The sequence below is a fragment of the Phodopus roborovskii genome, unplaced genomic scaffold (genome assembly GCF_943737965.1).
Source record: "Phodopus roborovskii unplaced genomic scaffold, PHOROB, whole genome shotgun sequence".
Lineage (NCBI taxonomy): Eukaryota > Metazoa > Chordata > Mammalia > Rodentia > Cricetidae > Phodopus > Phodopus roborovskii.
In genome coordinates, this window is record NW_026126485.1 from 20,948,800 (window position 1) to 20,968,192 (window position 19,393).

Genomic DNA, 19,393 nt, shown 5'->3' on the forward strand with positions numbered 1-19,393 from the left:
GCCAGCAGGCCAGGCCTAGGGGAACGCTGATGGGAGCTGGGAGGTTCTCTGAGGATGAATCCAGAACTTCGGCTTCCTGATTGCGTCATTTCATTACTTTATTTGCTTTCCTTCAACACAGAGATAGAATAAACCATGTTTTTGACTCAAAGATGCAGACAAAGAGCTAGGAAGATGACTGTGCAAGCATGGGGGCCTGAGATTGTATCCCCAGCACCCAAATAAAATGCTGATAACCTCAGATTGTGTCAGTGAGTCTAGATAGAGAGATCACTGGGGCTTACTGACCACAAGCCTAAAAACAAAAATACAGTGAGTCCCAGGTTCAGTGAGTTGATTTCTCAAGAGAATAAAGCAGACCACAATGGGGGAAGTCATTCAATTTCTTCTTCTGCCCTCCATGTGTTCATATATATAGATTCAAGCACCTGCATACATGTATCTAACACACACACACACACACACACACACACACACACACACACACTCACTCACCCAGGAAATTACTATTTCAGAGAGTAAATATTCTGTTTTCAAATTTTCTTTTTGATGTTATATGTTTCAGCATGAGGAAAATAAATAGAAAGAAGAAAAGAAGGAAGGAATAAAGAAAGAAAGAAGGAAGGAAAGATTGGGAGAAAAGATGTCAAATTTAGGAGTTTAGATATGGAGTGGGGTGGTCTCTTTATTCCTTTCTCTGACCCTTCATACTATAGTTGTACATTCTGGACAAGGGAAGTCATACTTTGCCAAAGGTCTTAGACGACGGAGGAAATGGAGGAAGATTAGTGCCTGCAGCTGTGTGGGCCAGAGGCAAAACAAAGATCTATGAGCTAGCACCAGTGTTCCACAGGCCAACTGAAATATGCAGGAGTGAACTGAAGAACCAACTAAGAATGAAACCTATACTTTGCTCTGGATATCAATATTAATTCAGTTGGGCAACAGGCAAGGTACCATACATAGAAATGCAGCTTCTGAAAAATGGGAAAGCCAAAAGGAGTTTGTTGATAGATAAATTTATAGAAATTATGTTGGAGAAAAGGGAGACTCAAATTCACAAGAGGGATTCTTAGTGACATAGTACTGAGCAAGCAGACTAGAAGAGTAGTCAATAAAAATGAGTACATGTATGTGTGCATGATAAAGGGGTGTTATTCTCTGAGGATTCGGGGAAGCAAGGCTGTATTCAGTTATGACGCAATTTGATTCAGTGGAGAGGAGGAAGTGACTACCTCTTCTACTTCCCACTCCTCCTCCCCTTCTTCCTTCATACTTCCTCACACTACCCTCCGTAAACAGCTTAGGCACATGGTTATTTGTGAGTTTTATTTTTCTCTTCCATGCGTGTTTGCTCAGTTCACTGCTAGTCTCCTGTGATGTCACACAATGCCAAGCAAGTAGGTATCCCATAATCCTTGTTAATAAATTAACTTATGAATGAATGAATGAGCGAACGAGCATATATAATGACTGTCTCTCTGATGTGCCATAGGCTGCAGTGGAGTGGTTGTTCAGGTGACACGACAGTGTGGGAACATAGCTCTTAATCTGGGGCAGGTCTAGAATATGAGGATTGAGGACTGTGGCCCTTTATGAGAGTCACCCTCAGGATACGGGACCACATCATCCTGTCTGGTAAAACCTACAGAAACAGATCAGTAACAGAAGAAGAGAACCCTCAAACACTATACTACCCTCTTGATAACTAACACAAAAAGAAAAGCAGTATTTTAGGACTTCCTTTAGAACAAATATGGCTGGCCATGCACATGCACAGGTTTCGCTTGAGAGACTGTGGAGGGTTGGGGAGAGGGACTGCCTCTACAGCCAACAGGTATACATTATTTGCCTGCTCCTTTACTCCCCAAGCAATGCATGACTGCACACACAACATTTCCATTGTATTAAGTATTATAAGTAATTTAGAGATGGCTTAAAGTCACCTTTAAAGATTGCCCTTCCAGGGGTCCTGAGCTCAGTTCCCAGTAACCACATGGTGGCTCACAGCCATCTGTAATAAGATCTGGTACCCTCTTCTGGCATGTAGGCAGAACACTGTAAAATAAATAAATAAATAAATCTTTAAAAAGGTATTAGCATGGTAGGGGTTTTTGGGTTTTTTTTCATACCATGCTATCTTAATCAAGTGACTTGAGCATCCAGCAATTTTAGTATCCATGTGGGGCTGGAGTCAGTGCTTCTGGAATCAATTCATCATGGTATCAGAAAAGTCTGTAACATTATTCATTAAGTATGTTATAGGGTATGTTGAAAAACATTGAAGACAGTGTTTGTGATAAGTTGAGCAAAAAGGGAAGTAAGATACAGGGAAGAAAATTGTTTCCTTTCCTTTGCCCTATATTTTACTTTTACAGCCATAAAAGTGGGGAAGATGTAGTAGGAGAAATTCAAGGCAGAGGGTCACATTGTGTCCTCCAATGTCAAGCGCTATCGCCTTGCCTGCAAGAACGACGTTCAACAATAGGATTCTTCTGCAGCTATGTTTATTGCGCGGCTCATTACAGCAAGTTGAGGGAAGACCCCGAGGAGGAAAAAGGGCTCTGCTTATATATGCTCAGAGGAGCCGTGTCCATTACTGACAGTTGCAGCCTGCAACGCTTGTAACTGTCACCCCATGACGTGGATCGCGCATCCGCACCTTGCTGGCTTATGGACAGGTTTAATGTGTGTGCTCTCATGTGAGCAATCGTGTGTGTGTGTGTGTGTGTGTGTGTGTGTGTGTGTGTGTGTGTGTAATATAAAACTAGAAAGGGAGTCATTAGGGAGAAGAGAAGGGGTTCTCACTTTGGTTTTTTACTTTGCTTTAGTGGTATGCCAATTTTTCTTCCATCTAGCCTCAGTACAGTCGTGGTCCCTTTCTCAATTCCAGAGTCCCACCATCAGCAGGGAGACCGTAGCACTGGGAGCTTCCCTAGGGCTGCCCTTTCCCTGTCTGATCCTCCTCCTATTCTCTGTCTCTGAATCTCCAGTCACCAGAAAGGTTGCAGCCCCAAAGGTTGACACCTCCCAGCTGACCTCCTCAGACCATCTGCTTGCTACTCTATTTGGCCCTTTGGGGGCAGTCTGCCATTTCTAGATGTTTTCCCCATTAAATAAAAATCTTTTTCTTCTTTTTCTTCTTCTCCTCCTCCTCCTTCTTCTTTACTTCAAACTACCAGTCTCTCCCTTTTCTTCATAATGAAAGAGGGGGTGACATCTCAAGTATAGAATCTCCCTTTCCCTTATTTAAGATATTATCACCGACTCTTTCCCACAGTAAAGCTGTGAAGTCCTTAACCATGTTCTCCATGGCATGCAGGCCTGGGGCCTGGGGCAGCCGGTCTGGATTTCTAGATTTATTTTTCTTCCACTTAGGGTATTTGCTAAGGCTCTGGACCAGTTACATGTTTCCTCCCTCACAAACCCCAACCACTGTTTCTTTAGAATCTTTAAGTCTACTAAGATCCTGACTTTTAGACAATTTGGTCTGGGGCCTTTTGATTTATTGTTTGGGGTTTTCTTTCGGGAGGTGTCTCAGAAATCATAAAGCCAATCATGGTGGCACATGCCCTTAATCCCAACACTCAGGAGGCAGAGGCAGGCCTGAGTGGGTTTGTGGTCATCCTAGCCCACAGAGTAAGTTACAGGACTGCTAGGATTGTTATAACGTGAAACTCGAAACCAAAATAAATCAATAATACTAAAATAAATAAAATTAATTTACTAAACATATGTTCACCCAACCAAACACATGTTTGTTGCTTTTAGGATATGTGTGCATGGTAAAACAAAACAAAACAAAAAACACAAAACACACACATTAAACAACTGTTTTAAAAATAGACCCCAGAATTTTTAAGATGGCCATAAGCCATTCCTCATCAAAACACCTAGCATGTACAAAGCCCTCAGTTTAATTCCCAGTACCATGTGTCTCAGAGAGTTTGGTCCCTCTAACCTCCAGGTGAGACTCTTAATGAAAAGGTAAGCTCTTGTGGACCTGGGCCATGCAAATTTTGTCTTCATATTACTCTCAGAGTCTATCTCAAGATATATCACACAATGTGAACCCAGAGGAATGACCCAGTATTTGTGTGACCATCAATGCCAATCAAGATCATTAGCTACCAGTTCATCCTCCCTCTAGACTTCTTCAGTGACTCAGCCTAGAATCTATCACACAAACTGACACCTTATACAAAATAATTTAATGCCCTTTAAAAAGTATCTGTTTAATGCTATGGTGACATCCAAGTCAGAGCTGTTGCTGAGGGCCATATCTGGGTCCTTGGCCCTTCTGTAGCCAGGGTCTGTTTTGATGTCTGAGGCTCCTGTAACCATCGAAGACCATGCAGATGCCCAAGGTCTGGGGCCATGTTAGTATCTGAGAGCTACATTGCTGCTGGGGCTGTGTCAATCTGAGTGGCCAGCACTGCCAGCTGGGGCAGTGATGACATCCAGACCTGGCCGCTGCTGAGGATCATGTCTGGGTCTGTAGTCCTACTGTGGCTGGGGCCTGTGTTAAAGTTTGAGGCCCATGTCGCCACCATAAGTCACAATGAAGCCTGGGGTTGGAGCTGCAACTTGTGGCCTTGTTGGGGTCCAGAGGCAATGGCACCATCCTGATCCGAGTGGCCAGTACTTCCACCCTGGGCTGGAGCTGCGCTGAGAGCCATGCCTGGGTCCGTGGTCCAGTTGCAGCCAGGATGCGTGTTGACGTCTGTGACCTGTATCACCTCAAGAGGCCATAGGAATCATGCATGATGGAAGCAGAAGGCCATGCTGAGCTGGCTCTGTCCTTTGCTGGCCTTGGGAAAGCTGACCCTGGCTCTCACTGGACACTGCAGCAAGAGAGCTGGCCCCACCCTCACTGGGGATAGATGGTCTTACCCCTTACCCCAGGTGAGGGAAAACTGACCCTAATGGCATGGCAGTGGAGAAGCTGGCTTGCAGGCCGCTCCAGTGGGCCAGACTGACTAGCCTAGCTAGCTACTACCCAGGCCCACAGCCTAGTCTGGGGTTCTCCCACCCTAACATCTTCCCTATCAAGGACCTGGTGGAGCTTCTGAAGGGACTGTAGGATACCCAAAGAGTTTCCATGCCTTGAAGTGGCTGCAGGATATCCTATAGGAGTTTCAGTGAAGATCCAGTGATGATGGTGTACCAGAAACCAGAGACATTGAACCAGACCAGTGACTCATTGCAATGAACATTTGCAAGGAAAGTTGATTGGACAAAAGGGTATACTGTGTGACCACTACAGCTCCTAATGCCATCAGGGACAAACGAAAAGGTGTTGGAGAGGCAGGAAAGATGGAGGAGTCAAAATGTTTTTTTATTGCTTCCTTGGCTTTTAATTTTTTTCTTTTGGGGGCACTACAGGGATGAGGGGAGGATATGGGTGATTGGGAGGTGAACAAAATCAGGGTGCTTGATGTTAAATTCCCAAAGAACCAATAAAGAAACTATGTTTTTGAAAAGAATATACGAATATAAAAAGATACAAATAAGTTTTGCAGTGCCATAACCAAAAGACATCAGGGTGGGGCTCAAGTGGAAGAACAAGGGAATTCAGGAGATAATGTGTATGTTTTGTTGTTGTTGGTTTGTTTTGTTGTTTTGTTTGTTTCAAGACAGGGTTTCTCTGTGGCTTTGGAGCCTGTCCTGGAACTAGCTCTTGTAGACCAGGATGGCCTCGAATTCACAGAGATCCACCTGCCTCTGCCTCCCGAGTGCTGGGATTAAAGGTGTGTGCCACCAATATCTGGCAATGGGTATGTTTGTATCTTTACAAGGTGATTGTTCCCTTAGTCTATCTACACATGTCAAAGGTTATCAAAGCATATGCTATTAATATCTACAGTTCACTGTATGTCGATCAATCTGTAAAGCTGCTTAAAAGAACCCTACTTTAGCCTTGGCTGAACTGTGTTATTAAGAGTGACTAGTTGGCCTCTTGGAATTTAAATGATAATAATGGGTTTCTGTGAAGCTTCAAAATCTGTATCATGTGAGATGGTTTTTAAATAAAGAGCCATCTCTATATAATATTTTCAAAGTATCTGTTCAAAATACTGATAAAGCAAAACGGACACAATGTCTCAAACTTATGAGATCTAGGAGATAGGCAAAGAGAAAATTTAAGGACAGTAGTAAAACCCAGAAGGTTGAAGGAAGGTCAATGGTTAGGTAATGGTAATACTACCTGGTTTTGATAATGAACCCTGATTGCGTAACATAACATGGAAAAACCGGGTGAAAGGTGTATGAAACTTGCTAATCAACAACAGGTTAAAAAGATATTTCTAGTGTACACCGTTCAAATATGCTCCTCCTCAACATTCCTTTTGTGTCTAAATGTAGGCACAATTCACCCTGACTGCATACTTGTTTCTTTCTTTAATTCTGGCTGACAAGTTCAGAGAGAAGTGCAGAGCGTAGCGGCAGTTTGGACCAGAGGGCCCACCGTATCTCTGGGCTAGGCGGAAGTGGAGGTGCTCCGGTGTAGGGACCAGCCTAGGGGCGTTGCCAGAAACTGAGGTTCCCAGGCCTGGGGGCGGGGCCAGCAGCCGCTATTATTTGGCCTGGGGGCCGATCACACCGCTGGGCCGCTTAGGCCTCTGGGAGGGTTGTGGGCGGGCCGGAAGCGGCGGCACATGGGCCTGGGGGCGGGGCCGAAGCTGTGGGGCTTGAGCCTAGGGGCCTGGGGAAAGGAAGGGGGCGGGGCCGGAAGCGTCGGCACTCAGGGCTGGGGGCGGGCCGTAGTGCGCTGTCTGTGGTGCGCCCCAGTGGCCTTGGCATCAAACGACCAGAGCTCTCAGCCGGAGTCCTCCTGGCAGTCCTGGTGCCGACAGCCGTCGCCATGTCGTCCGTGAACCCCATCCAGATCCCCAGTCGCCTTCCGCTGCTGTTGACCCACGAGGGTGTGTTGCTGCCCGGCTCCACTATGCGCACAAGTGTGGACACGGCCCGCAACTTGCAGCTGGTGCGGAGCCGCCTGCTCAAGGGTACGTCGTTGCAGAGCACCATCCTAGGAATCATCCCCAACACGCCCGACCCGGCCAGCGACGCGCAGGACCTGCCACCTTTGCATAGGTAGGCCGGGCACCCGGACTTTAACCCACCCGCGCCCCGGCGACCTGCCCTGCATGTTTGGGTCTCAGGCCCCTCACGTGAAAAGTGGGAGTGACGCTTTTAACCAATGACCGTTAGCGAGCTAGGTGACTCTCGGAGCAATGCTTGACACGAGTAGAAACTCTGGGCTGCTGCTTGATTGCCTGGCTGTTGCTGTTGATAATCTGATTTGAATACTGGTCCGAGTAGGCCGGTCCCGTTCAGAGCCCTAGGCCAGTGCTGTTTACTTTCCAGGCCCCTCCTTTCTCCCTGGGTGTTGGTCCCTTCCCCCCATCCACCTTTCACCCTGTTCTCTTTCCCAATTTCCACCCGGGCCTCCTGTCATGTTCTCCAGTTGAAAAAGTATACATCTAGAAATTTCTTTTTTTTTTTTTTTTCCTGCCCATGCCTAAACAGCGCAGTTAACTTTTGGGAGTTTTGCTTTACACTTTATGCTACACATTTTCCCCACCCCCAGTGGCCTCCTTGAAGGGCCTTTCCTATTCGCATTTTCCTTGGTGGTCTCCCTCCACAACCTTCCTAGCCCCTTTCTCCTGGGCTCCATCCTAGCATTTTTATCTTGGACCCCCGGGCTTGTCACTGGATTGCCCTGTGTCCTGGCTCTAGTTCTGTGACTTGGGTACTAGATTTCACTTGTATCTGACTCTTCATCTGCAACTCTGAAACTGCATCTGTCTCTTAGGTGTGTTATGAAGATCCGTCTGTGTAGACAGCTTTGCACCATGCTTCGTGGATGGTGTGCTCCTCTGGACTGTGCAGTAGTTATGCACATAGAGCACTTGAAGTGTAGCTGGTCTAGTATGAGTTTTAGGACTGGAGTGGCTGTGTCCCAGAAAGGCTCTTAACTCCACACAGCTTAGGGCAGTTTGGCCACCCTAAATGTGTCATAAATGTGCAATGCCCACTGAATTTTGAGAAAGCATGAAAAATGTTGATTAACATTACAAAGAGTAAATGTTGGGATGCTAATGTTTTGGCCATTTTACCTGTTACTACTTTATTTGTGGATACTAAAATCACAGATGTGGCTGGTATTTTTATTGAACAGTACTGATCTACTTATAGTATGTCTTATCGGGTGTTATCTTCAAGATCTTCTCCCAAATTCTTGACCCATATATTGTACTGAAGGTGTTTCTCCAGTTTGGACAGCCTCCTTCCCCTCTTTATTTTCAAATTAATTCAGTGTTCCTGGCTCTGAATGGATTTTGATAAGGCTTAGAATGCCTTATTATTACTTAAGTGGGACTACATTTCTTTGACAAAAATTGTAGCTTTTCTTCATATTTTCAAAGGCAACTGATAACTCCTTAAACACAAAGCAAACAGTAAAACATAAAATAAACCCACACAACTAAATAATGATAATTTACATTGCATCATCATGAAAATTTTTTAAATCCATTTGATTTATTTTGGCCATTGCCTAAATAGGGCTGGACACTAAAGTTTCAGTACTTTATTTCAACACAGTATATTTGATACTAGTTTCCCAACCTGTTGCCTCATTCCTTAAACCTCTGCTTATTTGTCCCATATTATTTCCCATTCTGTGTCCAACTGCTTAGTTGTGCAGAAGTTCTCATGATTAGATTTTTTTTTGTTTGTTTTATTTCTTCTTGGGGGAGATCATTAGAGATTGAACCTATGGCTGTCATGCTTGCTAGGTAAGTAGTCTACCATTAAGCTACATCCTCAGCCCTTTTTTAACTTTTAATTTTTTGATACTGAGTCTCCCTAAGTACTTACTCCGTGCTGGCTTTTGCTGTGGAATAATCCTTCTATACACTGTAAAAATGTGTTGCTCTCATTGTTAATAAAAAGCCGATTGAGGGCTAGGCAGGATTTTTGGAGCAGAGAGAACTCTGGGAAGAAGAAGGGTGGACTCTCAGGAGTCAGGAGGAGATGCAGAGTGAACAGGACGGGAAGTATGTAGATGAGGTAAACAAGCCTCAGGGCAGGACATAGATTAATAGAAATGGGTTGATTCATGTTGTAAGAGCTAGCTAATAAAAAGCCTAAACTATCAGCTTAATATAATTAATGTAATATAACTTAATATAATTAATATTGAGTCTCTGTGTGGTTATTTGGGAGCAGCTGGTAGAACAGAGCTGATCAGATGTCCCCCCCCCCAAACCTGTGCCTATAGGCTTTGAACTCTTCTTCTGTACCTCAATCAAGTATTGAACTAGTGATTGTCCTACCTCAGTCCTCCAAGTAGTAAGGATCATATGCCTGTGCTACCAGGTCTAGCTTGATTTATTCCTAATGGGTGCTGGATAGTTTTATGTCATCTTGACACCACTAAAGACTTTTGTCTTAGGTAGGGTTTCTGTTGCTGTGAAGAGACACCATGTCCACAGCAGCTCTTATAAAGGAGAATGTTTAATGATGTGGCTTATGGTTCAGAGGGTTAGTCCATTATCATCATGGTTGGAACATGGTGCTGTGTAGGCAGACATGGTGCTGGAGAAGGTACTGGGAGTGCTACATATTACGCAGGCAACAGGAAATGGTCTGAGGCACTGGGCAGCATCTTGAGTATATACAAGACCTCAAAGCCCACCTCCACAGTGACACAATTACTCAAACAAGGTCACATCTACTCCCACAATGCCACACCTCTTAGTAGTGACACTCCCTTTGGTGGACATTTTCTTTCAAGCCACCACATAATCTGAAAGGAGGGAACTTAATTGAGAAAATGCCTCTATAAAATCAGACTGTAGGCACGATATAGAGCATTTTCTTATTTAGTAATTGGTGTGGGAGGGTCCAGACCATTGTAGGTGGTACCATGCTGGAGCTGGTGATCCTGTGTTCTATAAAACAGCAGGATGAGCTTGTCATGGGGAGCAAGCCAGTAAGCAGCTCTCTTCCATGGCCCCTGAGTCAGCTCCTCCTTCATGTTCCTACCCTCCTTAAGTTCCTGGTGTTTCATGTTGTTTGGGGGAGGACTGTGTAAGGACTTTGGAACTTTGGGCTAGAAAGACCATTAAATGCTCAAAGCTTGGTGAGCTTTTTTCTGTGGGAACTTGGAAGATGAGAATGTTGAGAGCAGTGCAGATAATGGAGGCCTGGCCTATGAACTTTCAGAGGAAAGCAAAGACCACTGGGCCTTCTGTGTGAAGAATCTGTGGTGTCTGGTCAGCTGGAGCTGAAGAAAACTGACTCTGACCGACAAGACACCAGATGTACTAAAACCTTTGCTTTGCTGGGACAATGGGCGCTGCCAGCTGGGGCTGAAGAATCAGCTGTGATTAAGAAGAGGCCAGCGTCATTGAAGTGAAATCTTCTGGGAAGTGTTTCCTCAGCGTCAGCACACAAGCTATGGTCCAGAGGTGACCAAGGTGTTACCTTGGTCTGGCAGCTGAACTGGGTAGTTTAAGTGTCACCTAGGTATTACTAGTTTTGAAGGCATGAAGGGGTCACAGAGAACAGCTGGGGCTTGGCACTGTGTGGCAGGGCTAGAATCCCTGAAGAGAGCCCAGGAGAAGCTATTGGTGAAAATGGAGCCCAGCTGGACAAGAGACCCCAGCATTTTGGAGATGCCAGTGCGGTGGGATCGCCCCCCAGGAACAGTGGAGTGGAGCTGCTGGGAATGAAAAGCTGTGTGTGCTGCAGAGGGCAGTGCTGGAGAAGTGACCCAGGCTCCTCGCCCCGAAGATTGTGAGTGAGCCTCACATAATGGGAAATGGTGTTAACCTTTGGCTTTTAGTTTTGCATTGTTTTAAATTGTGACTGTGCCCTGGTTCTTCCCTCTTGAAGTAAGAATGTACTTAACTTGCATTTGATCTTACAGGAGCCGACAGTTAAACAGCTAATTTTTAGAGAGATCTGGAGTTTTAAAAGAAACTTTGGATTTTTAAAGAGACTTAATTTTCAAGTGTTTGAATTTGTACAGACTGGGACTTTTAAAGTTTGTAAAATGTCTTATTTGTGATTTTGTTGTTAATATGTAATCTTGGGGAAGAACAAGAAAGGAAGACTATGGCTTAACAGTGATAGGTTTGTGTTGAGTTGACAAGAGGTCAGGTGTCCTGGCTAGTTTTATGTCAACTTGACACAAGCTAGAGTCATCAGAAAGGAGGGGACCTCAATTGAGAAAATGGCTCCATAAGATCAGGCTGTAGAGCATTTTTTTAGTTAGTGATTGGTGGCTTACCAATTCTTACCCAGCTCCAGGTTGGGTCACTCACAACTGCCTGTAACTACAACTTTTAGGAATCCAATGCTCTTTGGCCTATGAAGGCACTGGCAATCACCTGACATATACATATACCCCACCACACACATACACACACACACACACACACACACACACACACACACACACAGATACACACATGTACATGTATGTTAAAAGAAAATCTTTTAAAAAGTAGACTTAATCATACTTTAGGCTTGAGATTTTAGTTCGGCAAGGTTTTTGGAGGTTGCCAATGCTTCCATATAAATAACTGCAAATAACAATAACTAAATTCTCTTTGCCTGAAACTAAGTAATAAGTGATATGCAAACTTAACATTCATATAGTTCCTTTGTTTTAGATGATTCAAGATTAACTGGCAGTACTGTTGGTTTGTTTATATTGTTGGGGAATTGAATCTCGGCTCTCTGAATGCTAAGCAAAGCACTATACCACCGAGCCACACCTCAGTCCAATCATTGAAATTAGAAGGTGTCTGTAAAAAGACTTCAAAGAGTTTTAGCAGTGTAAGAACTCACCAGGCCATACCTGTACTAGAAATATTGTTTGTTACTTGAAAAGTCCATATACAGAAAGATTATAGTATATTCCTCAGAGTAGATTCTGAAGTCTTTTCTCTGTCATGGCTTTCAAAACGCTTTGTGTGTTAATAGTATGCACATGGAACTATCTAGTGTTCACCTGTTTCTACACACACATCTGTCCTTCCCAGTTACTTCCTTTTCTGGATGCTAGTAATTCCCAAAGGTGACTGGAGAGCTCTGTTCCTGCCTGATTCCCTTTATAGTCTCCCGGTGACCAGCCCCAGTACCCAAGGACTTAGCTATCCCATGTTTCTTACCCCTGTTTGCTGACTTCTCTATGTAGCACAGCCTCTTCTTTTATGCTTAGTGTATAGGCTTGTTATTCCTTATGGATAGGAGGCTTTATGGATAGGAACTTGGTTCCAATGCCACCTAAGGACTGCCTGTATTTCTTTGCTTAGCTGAATGGTATAATTACTGGATCCTGTGTGATCAGCTGTCTCAGTAGTGAAAATGGGCAACCATTTAACACCATTGCATGGTGTCATTCATTCACATCTTAAAATCTTTTGTTAATTTTTGTATGAATGCGGTAGTGAGGGTGCACATGCACTCTGTGTAGTACCTGTGGAGGTTAGACAACTTGGGAGAGTCATTTCTCAACTACCGCCATGCAGGTCCCTGGTATTTAACTCAAATTTACAAGGCAGGCACCCTTATCCCAAGCCATCTCCTTACCTAACTAGTGTAGAATATTAGTTGAAGATGTGTTACATGTGTTTATGCTCTGGAATATTTGTTTAGTAGTACAAAGATGTGTTGCATTCTTTTATGTTGCATTTGTTTAACTCAGTGAATCTGTGCTACTTTGCCTGTCTAAAAACACCTGATTGGTCTAACAAAGAGCTGAATGGCCAATAGCAAGGCAGTAGAAAGGAGAGGTGGGACTGGCAGGCAGGGGGAATAAATAGGAGGTGAAATATGGGAGGGGGAGTGGGCTCGAGGAACAAGAAAATGAGAAGGAAGAGGACATCAGGGACTAGCCACACAGCCAGATATGGAATAAGGAAACAAAAGATATACAGAAATAAAGAAAGGTAAAAGCCCAGAGACAAAAGATAGATGGGATAATATAAGTTAAGAAAAGTTGGCTAGAAATAAGCCAAGCTAAGGCATTCCTAAGAAACAATCAGCCTCCATGTGATTATTGGGGGGCTGGGTGTGCCCCCCCAAAGAACAAAGAGCCTAGAGAGAGGGGGGAGGGAGAGGAAGAGAGAGGAGGGAGAGAGAGAGAGAGAGAGAGAGAGAGAGAGAGAGAGAGAGAGAACACTAAACATTGTTCAGGATCCATGGATGCCTTTCTTCAGACTGTTAGTCTCTTAACCCCTGTTTATTTGTTAATTTTCTTGCTCATCTATGAGACCCTAAGTTAGTCTATTTAGCATTTATCTAACAAAGTATGCAGATACATAGTTCCATAGCTGGAAGAATCAATTTTTGCCCATACTTCTTTCCTACTAGTTGTACCTATCAATATTCTTAGGCATTCAAGAAATACTATCAGATAATAATAAAAATTTTAGACTTAATATTTTATGTTGATATGTTTATAATGAAGAGTCTGCTTAGATCTTCCAAAGTCTTTATCTACTCTCTAAACATCTGTTTGCAATTTGTATGTCTTACACTTGGAAATAATGTTTTAAGAAAAGGTGACAGTTAACTATCCTGTAGCAACAGATGTTTCTTCTAATTTGTGCAATTTGGGACTATTCTAATAGAATCCTGCCTTGTTTCTAAATACTTATTAATAATGATACATTTTCAAGAAATCATCACTGACAACAAAGCTTAGAGTGTGCCACTAAGACAAAAGTAAAACCATGTTGCCTAGAGATGCGTACTGTTTCCATTGTTTCATTAAAGCTGTGTTTTCTGTATCTCACCTAGTTAGAAACTATCTATCCTAGTTAGGGTTTCTATTGTTGTGCCAAAACATCATGACCAAAGCAACCTGGGGAGGAAAGGGTCTATTTGGTTTATACTTCCATATCACCATTCACCATCAAAGGAAGTCAAGGCAGGAACTCAGCAGGGCAGGGACCTGGTGGCAGGAGCTAATGCAGAAGTCATGGCAGGGTAGTGCTGCTTATTGGCTTGTTCAACATGGCTTGCTCAGCCTGTTTTGTTTTGTTTTTAAGAACCCAAGATGGCCAGCCTAGATATAGCACCACCCACAATGGGCTGGGCCCTCCTACATCAGTCACTAATTAAGAAAATGCTTGCCTACAGCCCGATCTTATGGAGGCATTTTCTGAAGTTCTCTCCTTTCAGATGACTCTAGCTTGTATCAAGTTGATATAAAACTAGCCAAAACATTATTATTCATTTTTATAATTCCTGATAGTGCAAATTCATATTATCCATTGTGGTGAGATAGAGAATTGTCATAAGACCTAAGCCAGGAACTCCATTGTTAACAATTATCTTTGTAACTATGGGCAACCATTTAATCTCTTCAGTTTTGAATCTTGATTACTCATTTGTCATAATGAGACCTTAGTAGTAAAAGGAATTTAGCAAAAATAATACTCAAGGAAGCTTTTTATAGCTGCAAAGCACCTATACCTACACCCCCGTGGTGGTATTGCTCTCTTAATAGGTAGTTTCAATCATAGATTTCATAGGAGAGGATTGAGGAGAGGAGCAGAGAGCCCTACATTTCCCCAACATGGGCAGAACTGAACTAGCATCATTACAGAAAATAGTTGGAGTATTGTGAATTCTAATATGAATAGAGGGCTTTTGAGTGAAATGGAAACAGCAATAACAACAAAAACCACGTGTTTGGTAGCTAGGGCATGGTTTAGATAATTCCATTCTGCTCTCACTTTAGAAAACTGCCTTTCTTGAGTGTTCCGTTTAGATTTTTCCTACCACTCTAGAGGGGATTTTCAGATAGTTCTCCTTAATTGCCCAAGGCAGTTTGCAGATTATACAGACCATAGCCCTCCTACTAAGACTTCATATGGAATAACATTCTGTAATGTTTTACAAGCTCTGAAGGTACATTGCAATAGGAAGCTTTAAAATTTCTTTGATCTTTAACAAAAGCAGAATACTGCAAAGATGTGTTTATTGCAGGGCATCACTCATCCATAGGTATGAATTTGAACCTGAAGTTGCAAATTCCATATCTTATAAGGCACATACTCTAACAGAAGGGCTAGAAGAATGAGTGTCATGTGTTCTTTTCTTCTGCTGTGACAAAATACTCTGACAAAATCAGCTTCAGGAAGGCAGGGTTTATTGTGGCTCACATTTTAGGTGAGAAAGTCAGGGCTGCAGGAGCTTGAAGTAGATAGTCACATCACTTCCCAAATCAAGAAGCAGGCAGCAGACAGTGTGCTCGCTTATTTTCTTATTTATATAGAACAGTATTGTGAACTAGGGAATGGTGCCACTCACAGTGGACAGGTCTTACCTTCTCAATGAACTGAATCAACAATGAACTGAATCAAGTTAATCTCTCACAGGAATGCCCAGAGTCCCATCAAGGTGACAATTGACATTAGCCATCATAGTGACAAACACTACAATGTATATATGATAGTAGGAAATTAGATTCATTGACTATTTCACTTGTTTACTTATTTCATATATAAAACCTGGAGAAAAATAATGTATTAACTAATTTTCTGTTGCTGTGATCAAACACCATTACCAAGGGAACCTTGGGTCATTGGTTTTATTTGGGCTTGCTGATTGAAAGGGATAAGGGCTCATCAGCACTAAGGTGGTAAAGCATAGCAGCAAGAACCAGGAATGGTGGCAATAACAGCCAAGTGCTCACATCTCAAGCCACAAGCAGGAAATGTTGTGGAATATTACGTTAACTATGTGAAGGTGTGTTACATATGTTTATGCCACATTTGTTTAACTGTGTAAAGATGTTTTGCTGTTTCACCCTGCCTGCCTAAGGTGCCTGATTGGTCTAATAAAAAGCGTATGACCAATAGCTAGGCAGCAGAGGGATAGGTGTGGCTTGTGGGCAGAGAGAATAAGTAGGAAAGAAAGGAAGAGAAGAGAGAAGGAAAGGAAAGAGAGGTAGACACTGGAGCCAGTCAACCAAGCAGCCACCAGACACACAGAAAGAAAGAAAGAAAGAAAGAAAGAAAGAAAGAAAGAAAGAAAGAAAGAAAGGAAGGAAGGAAAGAAGGAAGGAAGAGGGAAGGAGGGAGGGAAGAAGGAAACCCCAAGGCAAAATGTAGATGAAAAGAAACAGGTTAAATTAAGTTATAAGAGCTAATGGGACAAACATATGGTAAAGCCTAACATTCATGACTAATAAGAAGTCTCTGTGGAAAATGAAAAGCTGTGGATTCCTTCCAGACTAATGTGGTTTGATCAAGCCAGACTGCCTGAAACAGAGTACCAGGTGATCCTACATTCAAAACAGCTGGACAAAGCAGCCTTGCAGACTACAGCCAGGATTTCTGCATCTTCTTAGAATCCCCATGACAGCGCCCCTTACCAGCAGGAATTAGTTTGGAAAGAACGACGCCCAAATTCCCAAATATTGTCTATAAATATTTGTTTTCATATATATATATATGAAGTCTCTGTGTCCTGATTTAGGAGCTGGTGGGTAGCCCCCAAAGAAAGTATGCTATAAAGAAACAGCAAGAGCACATTGAGGATAGCAGGAGGTTTTGAAACTTCCAAGCCCACCCCCAGTGATACACTTTATTCAGCAAGACCATATCCCCTAAGCCTCCCCAAACAGCATCACAAACTGGGGCTCAAATATTTTGTGGTGATATCTTGCTTGTGCAAATAAAGCCTGTCTGGGGGTCAGAGAATGGAGCTTGCCACTAGCTAACCATAGAGGTCTGGAGGTCTGTATAGACAGACAGGAAATGAGGTAGCTGGGCAGATACAGGATCTAAGAGGAATCCATATATGATAGGATAAAAAGGGTAGATTACTGAATCTACTCTGAAAAGAACAAAGGGAGGTTATAGAGATGTTGAGATGAAATGGTAGATTATTGAATCTACTCCTAAATGCAACTACTAGTTTTAAATATTTTACATTGGATTGGACTTCTGTATATTGATACTAATTTGAGATTAATTTTGCTAAAACATACTGTACACCCATTTCTAATATTCAAGGTATTGTATCTATACAGCTCGTTTAACAATGTAATACAAATTTCTAGTCCTGGAAATTTATTACTTCAACTATATAGGACAATAAGAAAATGTAGTTTAGTAATTAGTCAAGTATAACAATTGAAGTTGTAGTCACAAGTCAAACTGATATATTAGAAAGATGTCATCTTCAAACACTTAATAATCTGCAGAATATGGCATTTAACATGTTTTAATAACATGGGTTCTTTTTTCTATGACAATGAGACATGTCTTTTCCTGGTAGCACCAATCTACATCAGAGAAGATTATGGGAATTGAAGAAACTCCACATGGAGTTTAAGTTCTTTGTGGTAAAGTTAGGCAACAGGGCAAAAACGTGCTCTTGTATCAACTGCTGACAGTGTGCTGTCCAGATTGGACAAATAGGACACCAAGAAGAGTGACTGCAAACATTGCCAAGACAAAGCAGTCCAGTCCTTCAGATCATCCTGGTTCAAAGAAATGTCTGTCAGATACGCTAGGCCTATAGGCTGAGGATGGATGCCCCAATGTTGCAGAGCAATGTTAGGTGACTGTCCAGGCAGCCAGCTGTTTCTGTCATTTCTCACATATTTTTGAAGTTGCTAGCTTGCACTCCTGTTTACTCAATATTATTTCCTTCATGGGTCTGTGAGGGAATTGAAGACTAAATAGTATAGTTATAGTTTTTCCTGTTTACCAGAATCAGTAAAGAAATTCACTATAGATGTATTAAGTGTAATAGGTTTAAAAGTCATTAAAAGATGATTTGATAATGCCAATTGGAAAGTAAATTAGGTATGAGACTTTGGACTCATCAAGAAAGAATAGATAATGGAGTATTTTCTAGGAATTTGTCATATGCTTATGGACTAGACATTGTTAATGTGCTTGTTGCCATGTATATATATTATACATACTTATTGTATATAGTTTTTCTTATATTAGTTATAACCTTTTTAAATTTCAGACAAAAAGGGGGATATGTGGTGATGTTTTGCTTGTACAAATGAAGCCTGTCTGGGTGTCAGAGAATGGAGCTTGCCACTAGCTAACCATAGAGGTCTGGAGGTCTGTATAGATAGATAGGAAGTGAGGTAGCTAGGAAAAAACAGGATATAAGCAGGGAGAAACAGGAAATTGATCTCTTCTCTGCTGAGATGCTAAGGACCTAAGGTGTGCTGTGGCTTGCTCCCCTCTGCTCTCTCGGCATTTCCTTCTATATCTAACTCCAGCTTTTTATTATCTAGATCAATTAAGAACTACATTTACAGTATTTAAATGTGCAAGAATGTGAGGACATTTTATTCAGATCACATTCTATTCCCTCACCCCCAGTGTCTCATGGCTATATGCATGGCTATGCATCCAATCCAACTTAAAAAGTCCCCATGGTCTTTAACAGACTCAAAACAGTTCCAAATTCCAAAGATGAAAATTTCTTGAGACTCAAGGAAATCTCTTAACTGTAATGCCTTGTAAAATCAAAAAGCTAATTACATAATTCCAACATACAATGGCAGAGGATACATAGTATCCTTCCAATAGGGAAGAATTAGAGCACAGTAAGGAAATACTGAACCAAAATCCAGCAGGGCCAACACCAAAATCTCTAGCTTCATATCCAGTGTCAAAGGACTTGGATGGCTCTGTCCTCCAGCTTTGTTGTGGCAACACACTCCTAAACTCTCCAGGCTGGTTCTGTATCCTGTATATGGTTCTGCTTGGCAGATATCCCACAGTGCTGGCATCTTCAACATTTTGGAGTCTCCACCTAAACCCAGGCTTCAACTTCACAGCTTGATGAGATGACCTCTCAAGGGTTCTTGACCTCTTAGGGCCTTCGTTCAGGGACTTCCCTGTTATGTGTCTGGCTTTAGTGCTTCATTGAGTCTACAGAGGAAGGTTCCACAACCTCTTTACTCATGTAATGAGTATAAGGCCAAAACCTGTGAACAATACTGCTCAATTCAGCTGCCAGCTTGGGGTGTACCCTTGAATCACATTTCCAGTAGCTTTTGTTTATTTTTCCTTTCTAAGGGCAGGAAATTCCTTAGGTCTTCTTTTACGAGTGGGAAGCTTAGCTGAGTGGAATTTTACCCCGAGGATGTTCTTCCCTTTATTCCAGTGCAGATTTGTTTCATCCTTAATGACACCAGTCTTAGCAGTTTTCAACCTTTCTCCCAGCACAAGCCTTGGCTGTAACATTAAGCTTTCCAGTGGCCTTTTCTCTCCAAACTGTACATTTTTGTATTATTCCTGTCCTGCTTACTCTTTATTGTAGTCTGCATAAGTATGATTACTAATAACTGTGTGACAGAGTCAATACACAGCTGTCTTGA

At 42.5% G+C, this 19,393-nt stretch overlaps 1 protein-coding gene across 1 annotated transcript in view; it reads left to right on the forward strand.

Moving 5' to 3' along the window:
- The first annotated feature begins 6,757 nt into the window (after positions 1 to 6,757).
- Positions 6,758 to 19,393, forward strand: part of Lonp2 (lon peptidase 2, peroxisomal) — an 83,269-nt gene continuing 70,633 nt past the window's right edge. Inside the window, exon 1 of the mRNA XM_051195048.1 lies at positions 6,758 to 7,098. Coding sequence (XP_051051005.1) covers positions 6,866 to 7,098 — 233 coding nt within the window. The 5' untranslated portion in view covers positions 6,758 to 6,865. The remainder of the gene's footprint in view (positions 7,099 to 19,393) is intronic.